This window comes from Halichoeres trimaculatus, unplaced genomic scaffold, assembly GCF_033239565.1.
Source record: "Halichoeres trimaculatus isolate MK-OKI-2021-1 unplaced genomic scaffold, fHalTri1.1 fHalTri1_scaffold_16, whole genome shotgun sequence".
Classification (NCBI taxonomy): Eukaryota; Metazoa; Chordata; class Actinopteri; order Labriformes; family Labridae; genus Halichoeres; species Halichoeres trimaculatus.
In genome coordinates this window covers 11,304,754-11,320,707 of record NW_027437194.1, presented here as the reverse complement: position 1 = coordinate 11,320,707, position 15,954 = coordinate 11,304,754, and the positions used below count along the sequence as shown (strand labels likewise).

General features: G+C 38.6%; 1 protein-coding gene across 1 annotated transcript; it reads right to left on the bottom strand.

Annotated features, from left to right (window-relative positions):
- Positions 1-912: 912 nt before the first annotated feature.
- LOC141805353 (cholesterol 7-desaturase nvd) lies at positions 913-12,649 on the bottom strand. Its single transcript, XM_074690371.1, has 7 exons — positions 12,004-12,649; positions 6,068-6,256; positions 5,464-5,642; positions 5,231-5,356; positions 4,837-4,956; positions 4,375-4,551; positions 913-1,711 (listed from the first exon to the last, which is right to left on the bottom strand). The coding sequence occupies exons 1-7, from the start codon at positions 12,422-12,424 to the stop codon at positions 1,550-1,552; spliced, it is 1,374 nt and encodes a 457-aa protein (XP_074546472.1). The 5' UTR covers positions 12,425-12,649; the 3' UTR covers positions 913-1,549.
- Positions 12,650-15,954: the final 3,305 nt, after the last annotated feature.

Genomic DNA, 15,954 nt, shown 5'->3' with positions numbered 1-15,954 from the left:
TTTGATTCTGCTTGCTTGATGTGAGTGTTTCCAAAATCCAACCATGCAAAATGTAAATTCTTGCAATTATTCAACTGGTTTTAAAATTTTGATCAGATGTTTGTGTGCATCTTTAAAAATTGTGAGCTGAAACACCAGTTTAGCATTGCAAAGCCTCAGTGTCGATGATATGCGCTAATGATATGAATATGCACAGTTAAACTCTTAAGTCTCCAAAGAGCGGAGAAGCAATGAGACATTTTGCTCTTTTAGCAAAGCCCTGGTTGCAGTTTCTCAATCTGAATTAAAACCTAAACAGGAAATAAATCTTTTTAAACTGTTATCAATCTCTTTAGAATACATATAGAAAAAAATCAACAAAATGACTGTAATGAAAATACTAATTTAAATATATAAATTTAATTTTATATAGATACATGTCTTTTGAGACTGATGTGATGCTTGCAAGTTCATTTCTGTATTAAACATGCAGTCTTATTTTAATCAAACACATGGGAAAGGATCACACTTTAATGATTTGTGATTGTGGTTTATGATTTGTCAAGCAACCAATTCTGTAAAGCTATTGCAGGGGACACGTCAATGTAGGGTTCAACTGCCATTCATGCTTTTCCTGGCAACAAACAAAATCTGCAGGGTAATAAGAGATACTGTTTCATCAACAGGGGGCACCAAATCTACACAGACCAAAATTTTTTACATGAGTGTTTCAGTCTTGTGTATTGACAATGTACTCTTTTTTTTTAATTAAGAGTCCTAGTTATGCATTTTACTGGGTTTTTTTTCAGGATAATTTGATAAACATTGCTTTTTGCAGTTATTGGATAAGGAAATGGTGATAACTTCAGATCAAAATATTACAGAATGTGCAAGATTGATCAATAAAATAATAATGGCGACTTAGTCCTTTCAGCTGTTATCACATATTCCTGTGATTTAAAAATTAACAACTGTTGTCTTTAATGCGACACAAAATATCAGTGTTAGAAAAAAAAAACACAACATAGCCAAGCATGATTTATCTTAAACTTGTAGTTTGGAAGATCAGAGACAGAAGCATAAAAAAGCCCAGCCTGTAGGATTGTGAGGAGAAGCCCTTTAACTGAACTCAGGCTGGAGCCAGGTGATTTATATGAACCCAAATCAAAGAGACAGAAAACTAAAGCAGCTCAGACAGGATCTCAAACTCCAGCCTTTGACTGCTTATGTAAGAACTACAGTGTATATACTGTATGTGATTATCTATTGTCATGTTGGCTGCTTGCTTTTAAGTTCAGTGCTGTTTTTTGTCTAATATTCTGAGCTGAATGAAAAAAGGCTGCAGGCACTTATTTGTATAAGTCATACTATACAAAAGACTAAGGATAAGAAAAATGAGTAAATGCTTTAAGAAAGGCCCCCAGCCCCATCTCACAACTAATCAGATGTCCACTCTTCCTTGAATTAATCATGTGTGAGAGATAAAAATCAATCCTGAGGCTGTGACTGATGTCAGCCCTGACCTGACATCTTCTCTGCTGATCTCTCCTCCTGTAGTATTTCAGTGAGGTCAGAAGTCCAAAGTGTCACGCTGGTACTGCAGCTGTGGGCTGTTCTCGCTGTAAAACTGGCTGAACCAGCGCCTGTGTTTCTGGATGGCTGCGTCCTCCTTCACCAGGAGAGGCTTGGAGATGTACTTCTTATTGTTCCAGATCATCACGTCTCGCTCAAACTAAACAAAAAAAGAGATCAGGAGATGTTAAATTATGATGACAAAAAGCTCAGACAAATACAAACATATGACAGAATGATTATCAATGAAATTATCTAACACAATGAGTCAGATTTAATTTATTTAAGATACATTTTATCAGTTTCATGATTTTTTCCAGATAAGGAACAGACAAAGAAAAAACAAACTGAAAGAACGAAAGTGCTTCCAGCTGTGTTGTATTATTTTGAGATCCATCACCTGGGATCTTTGTGTAAAGTGCTGTTGATTAAATGTCACCGCACAGTAAGTCCATCAAATGCTGAGATTTGGCATTTCAGTTCAGGCTCAACCTTCACCTTTAAATGAGTCTCCTCTGATGGCTCTTTGTGTAAATACCACATAGAGGGAGAAAGTGCCAAAATAAAAAGACGTTTCAGAGAGGCTGAAAAGGAATGAAAAGTGCTGAGAGGTCCTGCAGGATATCACTACCTTTTATTAAAGGTCCCACATTATGCAAAAATCACTTTATTAAGTCTTCCAGTGAAATTTGTGGGTCTTTGGCTTTCCTCCCAGCCCACAAAACGTGACATTTAATGACAAAACCTGTACTTAGTAGTGCTTGTGAATGTAAAATCCTGACCTAAAATGAGCTGTTTGGATTTTGGGGATTTGCCGACGTCAGCGATACCCCTGAACCCCCTCCCCCGGCAAACTTGAAGAGCCATCACTGCTTTGTTTTTGGCTGTAAACAGCCACATAGCTCCATGCACAAGCTTCTCATCATGGAAGAAGACAAGACTAAGTTCATTTATCAAGGAAATGTGCCAGCTACACTAAGTAAAACTGTGAATGTGTGTGCTAGTCACTTCATGTCCGACTGCTTTTCCAACGTTGGACAGTACAACAGAGGGCGAGTGAATAGACCGGTCCTGAATCCAGGCGCATTACCAACCATCCGCCAACAAACCTTGGACCCTGGAAATGTGAGTATTTTAAATGCTGTGTGCTGTGGAGCAGATGTAAGAGCTTTTCCTCAGTGTCCCCCCTGTCTTTGTGTTAGCTTCAGGATGCTAACTTTAGCAGCGGTTAGCCTGTTGTTTTGGCCTGTAATGTTACGATAAACGAGCTTTGCTGTTTTCTAAACATTGTGCTCTCGGAGCTCGTGGCGCCGCTCTCAGTGACACAGTAGAGCGGGACGGTATCAGCAGTGGCTCATTTACATATAAAGGTCACACCCACTAAATCAGGGCGTTCTGAACAGAGGGGCTATGAGAGCCTGGAAACAATGCTGCTGTGCTTGATTTATTGGCTTTTTGGACCAAAACATTTTACTACCATTTCATGAAGACATCAATGATCCATATTAAACTGCAGAAAAGGAGCATAACGTGGGACCTTTAACATGTCTGCACAAGAGAGGGATGACATGAGTGTTGACATCGAAACCTTAAAATAAAACAGCACATATGACTTACTTATCCCATGCCTCTCTGAAATATTTTTAAAATTAAACTTATTGGGCTCATTATATCAAATGGAGATAAGTCATGATATGGTATCAGCCTCCAAAGATTTCATGACACAAACATCTAAAAAACGTTAGAAAAACATGTCTGGTCAAAAAGTTCGCATTTAGGAAGAACATGTTATACGCTCTTTGGGCAGTCACAGTGTTTCTCATTTCAACACTCAGATAATTATCAGGTTTAATGTGGACGGTTAGCGCCTTCTCTGTGACAGTGTGGTGTGACATCTGGTGGGAATGATGCAAAAACCAAACCACAGGCAGAGTAGAAGGCAAAGACATGCAATGATTTCTTAAAGTTGGAGAGATTCTGAATTAAACCCATGCTCTTGATAAATGATTCAACCCATTCACGTCTTTGAAAGACAACAATGTCTAAAATAACCTTTACCTATCACCTGGTTTTAGAAAGTCATTTTTCTGCCCCCACTGATAAATCATTGAAAACTTTCCTTAAAAGCATTTCACATTGAAAAATACACTCTTTGATTGAGTCCAGGACAAACTGTATGACAAAACAGGGGTTGTTTTGCTGACCTAGTGTTCTGTAAACATATTCAGAGTCTCTGACTTCAAACTTCTCCAGTGTTTTTTGGAGTGCCTTCATGACTCTGCTTGTTTCTCTTTGAGGCAATTTGACAAGTACTTTTGTACTATTAGGAATTAACCTTGTCAAATACTACTGAAAGACCTGTAAATCTGACTGGAGCTAACTTTGCTGTTTGCTTTAGTCCAAACATCTGTAATAAAAGATGATAAGAAGCTCAATATGACTGCAAACTGGTCAAATTATGTGGGTTTGTCACTTCAAAGAGCCATCTTGCAGCACGTGTTATGTGACGACACTCAAATCTATATTTCCACAAAAACCGTCTAGTCTAGTCTTACAGCCTGTCGTAGTCTCACGTGACAGCTCCAGCTGCTAACAAGCTGGCACGGAGGGTAGAATTCACGTTTAAACAAATAAACAAATTTGTGATGTAGGCCGGAAAAAAATGAGCTTCCCCTCCTTAACTGACCAGCAGCCACCACTGATTTTTACAGCAAAAACATAAACTTAAGCATCCAAAGAATGGCAGCTGGTTTATCAAATAAAAAAGCATCAGAGGATCTAAGACGACTGTGGGAAGGAGTAAAAGATTAGTGTGTACTGCACCTGAGTGCACTCTGCCCTGAGGATGAACTTGGGGACTATAGGCGGGATGTTGGACTGGTAGAAGAGGATGTGAGAGACGCACTGCAGCAGAGGCTCCACTGGAGTCACACAGTGCAGGATGACACCTCGACCCAGAAATCTGTGCTCAAACTGCAAAAACACCACTCCTGGACCCACCTGGAACACACATGAACGGTTTTCTCAGACTATAGACTATAGACTATAGATTCAAATGTTTTAAAAACTGTGGTGTGCATAATTGGGTGTTTTTTCATCCACTATTGAATAATCTTACAGTCTATGAGTCAGTTCACACATGTTGGAGAAACTAAAAGACAATTTAAAACTTTAAAAGATAATTTGTATTGGTCAGACAAGAAGTCAGGTTATTCATTAAAAAAATAAAGAAACATATCAGAAAATGCCACAAAAGCGTCTTTCCCACCGTGAATTTGACTGTACCTGTCTGGCAACAACATCAACATCCAGCAGAGAGCAGTGGCGTCCAAACACAGTGATGGCATGTTTCACCAGCATCTTCGAACAATGTTTGTTGGGCTCTGGCTCTGGTTCCCACTGAGCCTTCAATGGATACAAATACATGCACATGTGAACACACAGAGAAAGCAGATACTGTGAGGTTAGACATGAAAATATGGATTCAGTATTTACCTACCTTTCCAAAATAAACACACCACTATTTAACAAATTTGAGTTTTAAAGATACACTTCAGATGACAGTTGTTTTCAAATGTAAAATCTGAATATGTTTCATACACCTGTAAAATTATATTTGAAGTTGTAACCTACAGTTGAATTTGTGCTAAACTCTTACAAAGCTGAAAAAAGTCCATACCTTCCAGTCATGCCGTATAAATTCCCAGGTTTTGCTGTTGGTGTAACGCAGATCTACTCCACTCACAATACCAGGCGTGTGCAGGTGAGACAGGTGAGCAATGTCAGCAGCATTCTCAGGAATTTCCTATTAAAAAATGAGAAACCGTGATCCTGTTAAAATCTTCTTTTTTCACTGGTTTAGGGGATGTTCCTAACTTTGATTTTCTCACCGTGTATAGAAAGAAAAACTACCTGTATGTGGGCGTTGATGAAATGTTCAGTTCTCCCCCGATAGACCCACTCCCCGCTGGTAATTTCCTGCAGCTCGGGGACAGTCCACTGAGGCTCTTCTCCATCACAGTGAAACCAGATCAGGATCTGGCCGTTGACCTCACAGCTGGGCCAGCTGCGCACTTTGGCAAACTCAGGCACTGGATGACAATTTTTTTTTAAAAATCGATGTCATGCATGTTTAAGTCATTTTTTTTTTACACTTGTATCAAAAAAATGTCTGTATATACTTTGTGTGTATGGTCTACTTAATATGAGTATATGTTTCTGATTCCTACCTTAACAACAACAGCTTACTTGTGAACTGAAATGTTGATTCATGTAGCAGTTTACTGATCTTTGTGCAAAATTAATACCCTTATCTTCAAACGGTTTCTTAAAAAATTGCAACACAATGAAATGAAATTAATAATTTCTGAAAGTGTCCCTCATCCTGTTCAGGTCAGGACAGTCCTGGAGCTTTGCTTTAGTATCTTTTTTCATACTTTTACTGAAACTACCAAATCGTCAAGAGACAGTTATAAGTATGTGTTTTCGTTGCAATATGTTTATCGTGACTCTATACCTTTTTCTGCGTAGGGGATCTTCACACACTTGCCACTGTTCCCCTCAAACTGCCATCCATGAAACGGGCACTCGATGCAGCCTCCCACCACCCGTCCTCCCACAGCCAGGTTGGCACCCAGGTGAGGGCAGTAGGCATCCAACACGTAAGCCTTCCCATCCTGGCCACGAAACACAGCCACGTGCTCACCTGGGATGACAAGTAACAGTGAGGAGGAAAAGATATTAATGTCACGAATATGCCTCCATTTAATGCATTTAACTTGTAAGATTTTAAAAAGTTGTCCTTGATTTTCCAAAGCCCATTTTTACTCATTTTTCATGAACAAAGCAAATCAACAAAAAAAAATCAGACACAGTTTTTAATCTAGGAGCAAATCCTGAATGCTCTCAGCTGCATTGAAAACATAAAGTTGAGACATATGTCGGCTTTTGTATCTACATTTGGTGTTTAAATAACTTAATATTACACTAAAGATCTTTCACCTTTACTCCAATGGAGGCCTGGAAATCTTTTTCTTCACCAACTAGCCAAATATTTCCCCCCAGACTTGTTTCACAAGAGAATTAAAAAGCTCCTTTGGTCAGGAAGATAAGTTTGGATCTTCCGTGGATCACCACACCATATTTTTCCTTATTTTCCTCTGAGGGCCTTTGCTGTGCATCATGCTGTCTTTTTTAAAATACTGCCACTAGGAGACAGGAAACATTTCATTTTCATATTCTACATCAAGTGGCTTCACTCAGAAAGGCCCTTTGGTGCCTGCTTGCTCTGCACGTCCAACTCAGACACCACTGACCTCCTACTACTGTTCATACTGTATCAAGCCTGATCTTTGGCTGACCCACTAGTTAACTTGCTCCCAGATTAGCACCGGCTGAGTGACTTTCTGAAAATAACCGCAGAGCCAGATCGAGTTGTGTCTCGTCAGGGTGCTCTGTGGCAAAATTCGGAGAAATCCAAACTAAGGCTAGACGACGAGAGGTGACACAGCACTGTGCTACTGACCCTGTCTATGGCACAGTTCGGGGCAGATCTGAACCACAGCATGATACTAGTTACAAGACACTGCAGGCAGAGGATAATACTATTTGCTGGAGGGGTAACATGCTGAAAAGAATAGGTTTGAAGATCATATCTGCTGTATGTCAAGCATCGTGAAAAGAGAGGCACTCGACTGCAAACAAAATCAGGAGTTTTGTGCCATCCAACAAACCTAAAATATCTCAGAACAGTCACGTGACTTGATTTGAAAAGACCTCATCTGGTCTGGGATTAAAACTCATTTTTACACAGTCCTGTCCAGGTCCAGGATTCTATTTTAAGACCACTCAAGACAGTTTTTACCATCATCATTGTGATTTAATGGAGGCTATTTGGTTTCAAAAGCAGTCTGCTTACGTTACAATGTTGGCCTCCAGAAAATAGAGGAGTATTCAGTCTCTCAAATCAAAATCCAACTCTCCAATACCATTTGATGAATTAATAGACACGTTTCTCATAGTGCAGACAGACACGTGGGTTTCCATGAATAGCTATGAATGATCATCACCTGTTTCCATCTATCCAGCAACTCATCCTCATTGATGGTCTATCAAAAAGCAGCTGTCTTTTGAAATATGACTGTTTCCCCTGATTCATGTTGTCATTATGTGCACTCCTCCACTTTCTCATTATAACTATCACGGCACTTATCAGCTTCATCGTTTCATCAGCCTCAGTAGAAGTCATCTGTCAATGACTCCACCACCGGTGTCATCACAGTCGACACCCTCAGATTACAATGTCTCCCTGCTGATTCCTTGCACCAATGACTTTTTGACCAATCATAATTACATCACTTTCAGCTTCCTGCTGCTCTCAGTGATCTTGCATCGCCAAATGGATTACTACAGAGCAAACTACCTCTGCAGACAGGGAGCATGGATCTGGACTGAAAGCTCCACTAAATTGAATATGTTGGGTTTAAAGCGACGATACGTTTTAAAAAACAAAATATTAAAAGAATAATTCTTCATGGGTGAAATTACATTAATTATTTGATCTCTAACTGGTAATAAAATCAAGACAGGTGAGTCTTAATACTGGTGGATATTTTTTATAACACCTTTCTTATTCTGTTTGGTTGTTTCTGGCAGGTGATGTGACAGGAGCATGAAAGCACCGCTCAGTCTTTGAAACCTTTTTGAACTCAAACTCAAAGAAACTCTGAGAAAAGATCAAACAAACTCGCAATCGAATCGACACAAGAATAACAAACTGAAAAACACGAAGCCTAGTTGAATTTCATGCCCTCGTGAAAAACATGTCAAAATAAATCACATAATGGGGAGAAACAAATTTAAACTTTGTACCAAAGCTGCTGCAAAATGAAGAGCAGAGATGCAAATGTGATGATCAAAAACTTTAAAGCTGTAAAAAATTATCATAGAGAGAAACAGATGGGCTGTCAAATCATCGTAACCTCTGAGTCAAAGAGGTTAGATCATGCTTGTGATGACAAACTGATGTAAGTGATGTTATTATTCAGTCAGGCTGGTTTGGTTTTATGCTGCTGATATCATCTCAGATGATAACGTAAATTACTTTTTTTAGACTTGACCTCCTGCATGAGCAGTTTTCTGTTTTCACTTTTCATGAAGATATCTGATCTTACTGAACTGATGTTTCTCTGCTGATAAATAAGCTTAAACTTGTACCAGTATAAAGAATAAAAACAATGATTTAGAAAACTCAGGCTCTTGAGGGTGACATATTTGAAGTTTTAGATCCCCTAAAAGATCAATTATCAATAACCATTGTCCATAAAATAATGAGCAATGACTACTGCTGTGATGTAACATCTACGTTATTATTTGTAATTCAGTGTCTGCCAACCTAACACATCAAATGAAAGAAGAAAAAACATTTTAAGCCTGATTGACATCAAACAATGAGGCTGTGTTGAAAAAGAGGTTACCAAGCATCCTGATCCTCAAACAGAAAGCTGCTGCATTTCAAACTCAACACCAAATCGAATCTTTGTAATACGACCTTGTGTCTCTTATCTTAGCAACCAAGACTGACACAACTATCAGAACAACAGAGACATACTGGACAGGAAATACCAGCTGTAGAAATAAAGACTACCATGCCTCATGTGATTATTAAAATTTCAATGCCGGAGACCTTAATGTGGGGTGCTACATTAAGTTTCAATTCTGCCTTTTTAGTGATTCATCATTTAACTGATCCATGCAACTAAAAATGACACTGATAAATGACCCAATTTAGAATGTTCTCAAGCCATCAGCAGCTGACATGAAATGCATTTCATCTCTTAATGTTGACACTAATCATTTTTCTGTTAAACTCAAGGCTGATTAACATCACCTGCAAAAATCTGGGGAATAAGCTCTGAGTTAAACTATAACAAAGTCTAACTCATAAATCAGGGAAAAGGAATCAAACACATTTGTTCAGGTTTTTAAAGAAGTTATATCTTAGTGCAGATCAGCCCTTAATACTGGACAATCAAAATGCACCTTTCACAATCATAACAGAACTAAAACACCGTAACCATGCAAGCTGTGTCCAGTAAAGCCCCCAAAAAGCAAATAATATTGAAGTTAGCGTCTGATTCGTAGCCTTTGACTTGGGCAGGGGTCTGCAACCTTAAACCCCAGCTCACCTGGACTGAAGATATTCTGGAGCAACAAAATCTACTTTACCTCCACAATAAAAACTATTCAGTGTATAAAATTATAAACACAGTAAAATCTGGTGAATACTTATCAAAACAGGAAGTTAATTTTGAATTCATGAAATTGTACATGTAATATCTTAATTGTTTTGTTTTGTTTTGTAATAAATTTGGGGGGGAAATACAATATTGGGAATTTCAAAAATTGGCAAAAACAGAAAAAAATACATTTCAGAAATTGGCAAAAATTGCACAATTTTTGAAAATTAAAAAAATTGCAAAAAAATTGAAATGTCTAGATTTTGTAGAGTTTTGAAAATAAAAAAAATGCTTTTTTAAAGAAATTTTAGAAGATTGTAAAAATTTCCAACAATTTTGAAATTTCATAAATTTGCTTTTTTTAAAGAAATCTGCAAAAAATTCAAAATTTTTGCAAGAATATTTGAATTTTAGTAAAAAAAAAAAAAAACGAATAAAAGATATTACTAAACTTATCATCTTTTGTTTTTTGCTTATGTCTTGCATATATAAGAGGCCCCTTGGCAGTTAAATGAATCCATCCACACAGAATTAAAATCCGTATTTTCTTCTAGATTTGTCTTTTGTAGATTTAGTTTTCTCCCCGGGGCTGTAAAACTTGAGGTAAGCCACAGGTGCATGGAAAGTTGGTGGGCTGTTGATGTTGTAGGAGGTGAAGTAGAGTGGTGGCAGGCTTTATTGACAGATGGGATGAAGATTTAGATTAACAAAATGTTAACACATGATCATCTACTTTCAGTGTTTTGAATCCCTCTGTAAGAAAAACAAAAGTTCTTTATTTCAGTAATATTTTTTTAAAGCTACAAGGAGCCACTGCAAAGAAGTCAAAGAGCCGCATGAGGCCGCAGGTTGAAGACCCCTGGACTTGGCTGTTAAGGGAGAGACTGAGGAAATCTGTTTCTGACCCAGTACACCCAAACTTGTCAGATCTGGACTAGGTTACTTCAGAGGCTACACGCAGTCTTTTCTTCACAGTTAAATCTGTGAGCGCCTAGCCTACAAGCTGTTGACTCTCAGGAGCTTGTCTTCTGATTCTGGTTTGGCTTTGGCTCTGTCAGACCTCTCCTTGAGTTTTCAGTCCCAGTTTCTGAGTGTCTTTTGGTGGTGAAGTAACCTGTACAATCATTGACACCTCAACTTCATTTGCATTTTCTCAGAAAGAAGGACCTGTTCCTCGAAATGTTAAGATGCTCTGTCTCTCTTTCATAATCAATTGCCTTTACTTGTCATTTTTAGGTCATTCCACAACTTTCTGCAGTACAACACTATTCAATAATGCTCACCATGAAGATCTGGTACCACACTGTGTTCAGCTCTACTTTTATACACACAGAGAAGGTTGGAAGAAAACAAGAAAACTTGGGATACCTGTAGGAATTGGTGGCATCAACTTACAAGGCTTGATCAATCTTCAATGCTGCTTTTAAGTTGTTAAAGAGCCTTTTTGTATAATTATGCAATGTTTACGATTTTTCAGTTTGCCAGTTACTTTTGTAACATTTCAAGCCATTCATTGGACGTGAACTGCTTGACTTTCACTAAAACTGGGACAATTGGGTGGTCTAAAACTTCTGACCGTGGGTATATATTTTTCACAAATTGAATTAAGGTCTCACAAACCTGAAACCGAGTTTTAAAGAGTATATTTTGTCTGTCATAATATTTAGTCTATCTGACAAGTCTCGGTGTGTTTTTTTCTGGGACAGGGCCTGGTTCAAGGTGGTCAGAAGCTGCAAATCAGTTATTAACTTAAGCATCATGTAATTATCCTGTTTGAGAGACAATCATTGCAGGATTTAAAAAAAAAAAAAACTCCTGGAAGTGGAGTAATGAGGTCATTCTCATAACATAGAAAGCAGCAGTTTGATATCTTATAAGCATTTTATATAAACTACAATGGATGAGATGCTGTGGCCAGTAAGGAGGACAAAATCTGAGTCTTCTGGTGCTTTGGCACTACCATCACCTGGCTGACACAGGTAAACAGGGATGCCGTGTCAGCATCTTCTGCTGACCTGTTCGACAATATTTACTGTCTGTGTAAGGCATCTAAACTTACCTGTTCCTAGTTTACACATGTGGTGTTTGGAGAAATGTTGTCTCCAAAAGTTTGTCAAGCTCTCCCAACAACCATAAAATAACAAAGAGCTTCATTTGTTTAATTTTTGAATGCAAATTTAAGTTTATCCAATTGATCCATACAAATTCATCATACCTACGACAGAGACGTTTTTGACCTCGCCTCTCTGCAGCATGTGTGAGTCCAGCACTCGGAACCAGCCGTTCGGGTAAACCGGAGGCAGATCCCCGACCTTCCTCCTGCGGCGAACCTCGTTCGCAGCCTGGGCTTTGGATCGACCGTCCCCGGCGATGTAACCCACGTCTTCAGGCGCTTTCAACAGTTCCAGAGGACTGCAGAGAAGTTTATAGAGCCAACCCACAACAAGTAGGCAGACTCCAGTAATGATGCAAATCAATGCACGGTCCAGAAACCCGGTTTCTCTCCAGAAGTCCCCCGGGTATTCATCGCCTTCTTGGTCAAGCGGGTCTCTGCCTCCTCGGAGGAAAAGCGATGCACCTGCTCCGAGTGCGATGACAGCAGCCGCCTTCCCAGTGCACATGTTCAGACTGTTCATCTTTCCTCCGGTGGACTCTCTGCTAACCCTGGACCGGCTCCGGGCTCACTCACACAGCCATGAGGTTTGTTCAATTTACCAGAACATCGGACACTTTATCAACAACAACTTCAGGAAGTTCCTGGAAGTCTTGGAGACGAGATGCGCCACACCCACTGCCGCAGCTCATGTTGAAACTCCATCCATCCCTACCGCTTTTTCCTTTTCGAGATGACTGGAGCCACCCTAAGGATTACAAACAAGGATTTATAAACACACACACACACACACACACACACACACACACACACACACACACACACACACACACACACACACACACACACACACACACACACACACACGCAACTTAGAGTCACTAAACAACCACTGCAGCTCTCATGATGAATTTAGGCAGGGACATCACTGAGACAGTGACAAATAAGGGTTAATATGATTTAAAAATCAGAAATAAGATTTGAACTCATTTAACATGTTAGATGTTTTTTAAATGTGTATTTTGCATTTATGTTGATGACATAGTATTTTATGACATTTCTACTATTTATAACCAATTAGTCAGAATCAGTCCCATTAAATTGTCAAATAGTGTGACCACAAAAGCATGACAAAAATTAAATGGTTCACCTTCCTAGAAGTTATGCAACCATATTCATTGTCTCGTTTTCATGAGAAACATTTCACCCCACTGCAAAAACATTATTTAACTGCTTAATCTAAAACTTTAGTGGAAAACACAATGATTTACTATTATCATGTTGAAATATTTTGTAAGTGAACTTAGGGCAACTTAAGTCCTTATTCCAAAAGTGCTCAAAGGTTATAATATTGCATGATAAAGTTAAAAGGAAGTTAGAACTGAAGTTTAAAAAAAGTACAGACTTAACTTGACTTAAACATGATTATATTTTATCTTGCAATATAAAACAGAAATCCCTTTCTATTCCGTGTTTTATACGAGTGCAAAGTAAGCTATCCAGAAAGGTAACTGCTACTTGTAACTAAGTGCTCAGCTAAGCATTTAGCAAGTCTTGCTTTTTCCTAATTAGTAAATGTTGTTGATAGTTACAACAACCGTTTCCACTTGTAGCTTTGCACCACCAAAAATCGAACACATTAAGTCTTGAGTGGACATTAATTCATGCATTTTCTCACTGTTTTCTTCAACATAGCTGTTACAGAAGGTTAAAAAAATGTTTGTTTATCATAAAAAAATCATCTCATCTCTAGATGACCGATATTTCTTGGTCAACAAAATAAATTGTTGTTTGTCTAACAACACAGCAACTGGTTTGTCTCTTTAGCAGACACCAAGCCACTGGTGCTGCTGTTGATAGTGATAGTGTGAGTGATAGTTCTGGGTTGCCAGAGGCAGAAACACCCAGACACAGGTCAGACAAAAAAGAGTCAGAGGGAAGCAGCAGTTATTACCTGAGGACAGAACAAACAGAAACTGGTTCAGTTGTTAACCTTACATTTCCAGTTAGTATGCTAACATGGACAGTCGTCATCAAAGAAGAGGATTAGTAAGAAAGCAAAAGAAAGCAAAAAAGATTTGCTCCAGGCCTTCCTTAAACAATCTGAAACTTAAACACTCACTTTTTGTGAAGTATCTTAGAAGAGAGTGAAACTAGCTCCTGACCACCTGCATAGGTGCGACACCAGCCAAGTTACATATACACAATTAAGGCAGCAGCAATGAGGGAATCTTACTATTGAAAGTACATAGAATCTGAGTCAAACATTTGGTAATAAAGAAATTAAATAGAATATGAAATTTACATTGGAGGAAAGCATCAAAATCCTGACCTTTTCAAGTCTGTGTTGCTGAACAGACTGAACACTGGTTTTGCAACATGTTTGAAGGTGCAAGACCTGCCACGATAGGAGGTACAAGTGGCCAAACATCAGGAAAAAAGTGGTGACTGATCTTCTTTTATTTTTGATAAAATCTTGGATAGGATACTTGGTCATATTTTGTTGGCCACCAAAGCAAACAGAAATATGAGTGCTGGTTTCTCAGAGCAGGGGTGGACAACCAGTCAGAGAGCCACAAAAATTACCATGCTACTACAAAGAGCCACACCACACACACACTTCCTCTGTTATGGAATGACATAAGATGAAAATCAATAGATTTCCAATTCTTAAAGTGACTTTTACTGTGTTTGTAAGCATGTTTCAATTCGTACTTGGAGCTGTGCCTAAGAGTTTAAGACAAGTTTCTGTTTTTACTGCAGAAGACACAAAGTTCCATCCATTTATCTATTTAGGTAGCTATGAGCACATGTGCGATGTAGAGAAAAGAAACTGAAACTTAAGTATCAATCCCATCACCCAAGTATTGATTAATACTGATCACAACATATGGGCTGCACGGTGGCTCAACGGTTAGCGCTGCAGCCTCACAGCAAGAAGGTCACCGGTTTAAATACCCACCTCGGCCAGTGGGTCTTCCTGTGTGGAGTTTGCATGTTCTCCCCATTGAGCAACCATTGAGCAATGGTTGCTCAAAACTCAAAATAAAGTACAAATTGTTAACTTAAATGCCGCTTTGCTCCAACAAATATGCTCCTTATTTATGATACTCTGACAAATATCTTGTCTACCTCCTTGGTTTCCATTCACCAAAATGGAAACCAAGGAGGTAGACAAGAATAGAGATTTGATTATTGTTTACTGTAACTTAAGAAAAATTCTTAAAAGCTCCAAACAGAGAATCAGTGGGAGTGAATGGTGTAGCTTAAAACCTTCACCATTAAAGTCATATGATGATTCTGTGACAACACATTTTTAGATTCTGAGAATTAATGATGAGGTAAGTGTGGGAGTGATGACGTGATAAGCCAGTGGAGGACTCAACAGTCAGGAACAAACACACTGCAACTGGGCCAGAAAGGGGAAATTTGAATAAAAAGAAGAGCAAGGATGGTGTTTTCTTTCCTTGTCAAGCTTCTCTGTTTTGAAAAGTAAAGTACTCAGGAGCAGGGGTTTCTGTGGACTACTGTTTTAAGCTATCAACAGTGCAGACAACCGCTCATAAAAGGCAATGGTTAGACACTTGTAAAGTTTTTAGCCTCAAGAGTTTTTTTTCATTCCATAACACACCACAGATAACACTAAACCTCCTTAATTTTCTCAGTATGTGTGTTTTATCTAAAGTGATATGTATCATTAAGTTTAATGCTTAGAATCATGAGAATAAATGAATTAATCATCAAAAGAAGGGATGATTTTTCTTATTGGGTTAGGTCTGTAAAGAAAATAGACTGTAATGATGAATCCCTCGTGATAAGTAAAGACGCTCATATTTATCTAGAACAACTTAGTTGATGAGTGTGCAGAGAAGGGGAAAGGTTTTCTTGCATTTTAAGAATTTAGGAGTGAGATTTTCTGAGAAAGTTGTGATAGCTAGGGAGGATCATGAGTAAGAGCATTGTAGAAAAGTCATGCAAATAAGATGTAATGGGGGAAGCAACCATAAGTTGCATGTGACGCAAATGGCGATGCAAATGAGATGGGAAGGGAAG